General features: G+C 36.5%; 1 protein-coding gene across 2 annotated transcripts in view; it reads right to left on the reverse strand.

The window, feature by feature from the left end:
* The window catches only part of LOC111088700 (extracellular serine/threonine protein kinase four-jointed-like), a 50,871-nt gene that overhangs the window by 1,259 nt on the left and 44,004 nt on the right, over positions 1-5,608 (reverse strand). Inside the window, exons 4-6 of one of the 2 annotated variants that reach the window (XM_022399516.1) lie at positions 5,110-5,293; positions 3,660-3,818; positions 2,062-2,372 (exon numbers count right to left, since the gene is read on the reverse strand). In XM_022399516.1, coding sequence (XP_022255224.1) covers positions 2,357-2,372; positions 3,660-3,818; positions 5,110-5,293 — 359 coding nt within the window. In that variant the 3' untranslated portion in view covers positions 2,062-2,356. Of the gene's footprint in view, positions 1-2,061; positions 2,373-3,659; positions 3,819-5,109; positions 5,294-5,608 lie in introns of those variants that run through there. The other variant, XM_022399512.1, reaches the window with a different exon arrangement.

Genomic DNA, 5,608 nt, shown 5'->3' on the forward strand with positions numbered 1-5,608 from the left:
AAAAAAAACCTGTTTATTTTGCTTCTGTTGGTCGATACAACATCCTTAGAGTAGTAAATTTACAACAGAAGATTATGATAGTTCTAGTGGGTGAAAACAAAGTATTTATTACCCACATACGCAATCGCATAAACCTGCAAGAACATGGCTCAAACTACAAGTGCTCAAACTGTAATGTTATGCCGAGATTCTAAAAGCAATCTTACAGTTTCAACATATAAGCTTTGTGCAACCTTTTGAATAAAATTTAAATCTTGCCTGCTTGGCATCTACAACTTGTCAATGGACATTTCATCAAAGCGAACGTCTTTAGCTAGCCTGTGAGAAGGTTTAGCTTCTTCTTTTTCCGCACTACCAGATTGTCACTGTTCACCATGCGATGACGTACTTTCTTGAGAGGCTTACCAACTTTCAGGGAAGTTTCAGCTCTACCCATTCCAATAAGATGCACGTCTGCTTCACTAAGTTATTTGACATGTCGCAGGAAACATATACAGTTGAAACACACGTATAGTATACAAGTCTCGTGTACTGTTTCATTGAACGAGTATCAACGCGGTATCGTTCCAGAAAAAACGTCCACCAAATCCAGCCCTCCCATGTTTGTATTATACTTCTTTGTTATAGCACTTTTTCAACTTCCATATTATCTGTCCTTGTTTCTCCATCGGCTTCGTTCATTTTTAGGCTTAAATTCACAGTAGGAAGAAACTACCTGTACCAGTCTTATTATCCATCAATCTCACAACACTCAGTCTAGAGGTAATTTCAATTCTTTTGTCATAATCTCCTCTTCCTGACTTCTTTAGTTCTCTCCCAATTCATAGTGCAGAGGTCCGGCACGGCCAGGTGGTTGGAGCGCTCGAATCGCAATGTGAGGGTTGCGAGTTCGAATCCCCGTTCCACCAAACATGCTCGCCCTTTCAGCCGTGCGGGCGATATATGTTACGGTCAATCCCACTATTCGTTAGTAAAAGAGTAGCCCAAGAGTTGGTAGTGGGTGGTGATGACTAGCTGCCTTCCCTCTAGTTCTTCAGTCTTAAATTAGGAACGGCTAGCGCAGATAGCCCTCGTGTTGCTTTGCGCTAAATTAAAATAACAAACACACAATCATAGTGCAGTTTCTCGGAAGATTGCTCCGGATGGTCCCCATAGTCCCACATTTCAAATGATGTTATTCAGTTATCAAAATACACCTTGAAGTTCATATCAAAGGGCAGATCATTTGTCAAACCTACTAAAATATCTTCAGCAACACCTTATCTTTATTTTCTTCTTTACTTTTACAAAGTCACAAGTCAGTCCGCCGACTCCTCCTGCTCCAGCTCTTGAAATCCCACTTGTGGGGCTTGATATCCTCAAGTACTGTTTCATAAATGAACGAAATACCTTTGAAGGGAACAATTTGTTTATCAGTTGAATGTCGTTCCTCATGTTTATTCAAATTTCTTCAAGCAAAGACCGAATTTTGAAGAGTTGGATCGCTTCCAGTACTTAAGCAGATCCTCAAAACGACTGTGAGTCATTTCTTCAGCTATAGAATCAGTACCAGTAAAATCTGTAGTTGAAAACTATTTCTATATCGGATGAAATTGTGCCGGTACTCACCGGTACTGAGTACTGGAATACGTTATTTAAGGCAATATCTAGTACTGGGACTTGTTTTAGCTTCTTTGATTTTTTTCTTTTTCAAAAACTGGTCCACTTCACCAAACTAAGTACCTCTACTTTTGTTGTTTGAGAATTTCACCCCTGCTCTATATCATAGTACAAGTAGATCCCTTGTAAACTGATGATCTCGGCTTCAGTAGCGTTCGAAGTTTTACCACCTTTTGTATTGCATGTTTGTTAGTTTGATTTGTCATATTGACTAATGGTATTGTCAGTCGTTAATGTCTGCGACCCCCAGTGGCACAGCGGTATGTCTGCGGACTTGCAACGTTAGAAACCGGGTACCGATACCCGTGGTGGGCAGAACACAGACAGCCCATTGTGTAGCTTTGTGCTTAATTACAAACAAACAACAATCGTTAATGTCTTGAAATACAAAGTCTTGTACCTAGATTCTTATTGCAGTTTATTTGGTTTTCCCTTTTTGATCGCTTGTAGAGTGATCTCGTTCCTCATCTTTGTCGCTGATGTCTCTACTTTCTTCGCCTTCAGACTTGTTATCAGTTGGATCTAGCTCCAGTTCAGTGCCATTTTCTTGTATAGTAAACCTAATGAATTCGTAATCTCGACCTTTTATACTAAAATCAATCTCCTCCACTACATCAGAAGGTATGAAAGAAACTGTTGGACCTGTTTTCTTTTTCTGCCTTCGAGCAGCAGAGCGAGTACTGTAAACACTTCTTAGTTAGGATTCCAGACATCTAAAGGGCGAAAATATGCGCAATACAATATCATACTTAGAGTAAAAGTATATCAATGAATGCTCTTTTTTTTAATTTGGAATTCGTACATTTTAGTGAAATTTCAACGATTATTTCAGAGTAGAAGTGTTTTCTGATTTCATTATAATTTCTGTTAACTGTATTAAAATATATACTTTTAGGCGGAAATTTTATAAATTGCTATTACACTGATTGTTCTCTTATCCTGTTGGAACCTTCTGTTCTGTTGGTGTTAAATTGTTAATATACAACACCCATTTTTTTTAAAGCAGAAAATGGTAACAAATAAAAAAAGTGACCGGGTAATTTCTACGTACTGTTTTTTTCTTGAAATTTCAGAAGCCTCTACATTAACTAATTTCTTCTTTATTGGAAAATGTGGGCAGTTTGGCCTTGTAGTAAAACTCTAGATTTCGGAGCTGGCGAGTTGGATCTGAATGCATGCAATACTATAAAATATTCCCTGCACTTTAAGCTTTGAGTGCATTATAAGAGTGACTTTCAATCCCTTAACGTAGATAGTGGGGGCTGCTGATTGACAGTAGTTCAAAATTAGGGATGGCGGCAGATAGTATTAGTAGTTTTGCAATAAATACACAAATATTGGAAGATATTAAAAATCCATTGCTTATTCAATTTTCATAAGAGGTAACTTTACAACAATACATAAATATTGGAAGATATTAAAAAATCCATTGCTTACTCCATTGTCAAAGGAGGCAACTTTGCAACATCGTGTTACAAGAAGAAAACTAATAACCAATCTCCCCACAGCATTATTAGGGATTAACAGATGCCTGCGAGTCGATTAAAGTTCCTTGTTCATGGAATTTTTGTAGCGTTAAATTCATTGTTATGGAATGGATTTGGGGTTAACACTTCTTACTTTAACGAATAATTTATGTTAAACTAGATATGTTTAGACTTTTCCTAACAAGAATACGTGCATCGTGACATAAAACTTTCGATGGATTATCTTGACGTCACCGAATGATATATTTCAACTAGTTAATTCAAAAAAAGAATATTATGGATTATCAAGAATCACGCGGAACCTGTTACAAGTAAGGAAACGTGAAAAGTGCACGCATTTGTTATACAGAAGTACACCTTATCATTTCGTTTTTCTCCTTTGAAAATAATTATGTTCTTTCCTTTGGAACTATAAGGTTAAACGACAAAATTACTGTAAATCACTTATAACCCTATAGGATACATGCGTTCATATTGTATAATACTAAAACATTTGGTTCATGCCAGTCTTACCTATCATAATTCCCAGTGACGTAGTCAAAAATGATCAGATCACTCCACTGCGCAAGCTCTACAATTTGTTCTGTGCTTAGGTTCCGAAGTTCCAAAGTTTTTCGAGAAATTGTTTGCTGTTTCTCTAAAGCATGGAGCAGGATTTTTGGCATTCTCTCCCTGTGGGATACAAAATAATCGAAAAGTCGATTTCCATTGACATCTGAACATCAGAATAACGAACCGTGTGAGATGTTGTTACTACTAAACTCGGTAATCTCTAGCCAGACAATTTCTTAAACAATAGGATTTTAGTAGCGCCAAATGAGTTCATGCACCTCTCGCTGGATGTTACACCCTCACTGAAAATCCCAATCACTCGCTGAATGTTACTCTCTCACTGATAAACCCAAACCTGTCGTGGGATGTTACTTCGTTAATGATAAACCCCAACCTCTCGTTGAATGTTACCCCCCTCAATGATAAACCCCAACCTCTCGCTTGATGTTACTCCCTCACTGAGAAACCCCAACCTATCACTGGATATTACTCCTTCAATAAGAAACCCAACTTCTCACTGGATGTTACCCCCCTCACTAAGAAACCCCAGCAGGTGAAGTGCCATTTCAATCTGTATACGATGCTACAAACACACTTCATACAATTACTGAAAGCTAATACAGAAGAGCGCTAGGGCTACAGTTTTAATACAAAACCTTTTCTTTTAATCCTGAATATGTTAATAACGTTTAGCAATTATCAAGAATTCTCGCCGTCTGGTGGCTCAGTGGTAAGTCTGGGTTTTTTTAACGTAAAACATCGAGTTTCGTTACTCGAAATGGGCAGAGTACAGAAAGCTCGTGTATCTTTATTCTTAGCAACAAACAAACAAGAATTGTCTCATTTCAATACAGTACGATGAAAGGTATTTCAGCCATTAAAATGTCATTAAAAGTCTACACTTGCGCTTATAATCCAGTTGGAAAATTCTGTGCAACTTAACAACGATTATTTTCTTTTACCAGTAACTGGTCAAATCATTAATTAATTAATTTATTTTCGATATTGCATGAGCATATTTTCAATGAGCTTTCCGTAAATAAAACTAGCAAAAATGTTACTTCTAAAACTCACAAAAAGTTGATGACGTCATTCTTAGCAGTCGGCTCACGAATCAACGAATTCTAATCATTATAAGTGAGAACTGTATATTAAGTTAGCTATATTCGTCACCAGGTTAATCTTCTAGTTGTGATCATAGATACTTCGCTTTTATTGTTTACTTCAATATAACCTAAATAAACTTATCCTCGTATTGAAATACAAAAATTGTCTAAATTATTCAAGTGATTATTAGAATAACTTTTCTATATGCCAAGCAACCGAAGATTACTTAGCGAAGTTAAAGAGAGAGAATTGTATAGTTGTGAAATAAAATGTTGAAAATATTTTTTTAAAACATAAGCCTTACCGTTCGAGATGATTAACCCACTGAATTAAGGCAACGGTAGAGTTTAATGTCCATCCAGATCTAGAAAGAAAGCTCGAAACATTTCTTTTTTTCCACTGCTCACCAATACTTGGCACTGACAGAGTTACTGCAGGGACGTTATGTATACCAAGAAGACGTGACAAATAGAAAGATAAGAGTTCCCCTGAAAATAAATACATGAGCATCTGACATGACTCGTTGTAAGGAGTTATTTATCCAAAACCTAACTGGAAAAGAAACTCTCAAACTACTAAATTGTTACAGAAATACTTAATATTTTAATGTTTATTTTCCTAAGGTTTTATTCTGTCAAAGCATTCTAAAAGAAGATAAATTATACGGAAACAACACATAGAGAATCTTCACCAACAACACAAAAGTTAGGGGGAAAAAATGACCGGATAAATTCACAGAAAGCAGTATTATCAGCTAAACAGAGGAAACAGAGATGTAAGCTGTATTATATGTTTGTACATTT

This window comes from Limulus polyphemus, unplaced genomic scaffold (assembly GCF_000517525.1).
Source record: "Limulus polyphemus unplaced genomic scaffold, Limulus_polyphemus-2.1.2 Scaffold102, whole genome shotgun sequence".
Classification (NCBI taxonomy): Eukaryota; Metazoa; Arthropoda; class Merostomata; order Xiphosura; family Limulidae; genus Limulus; species Limulus polyphemus.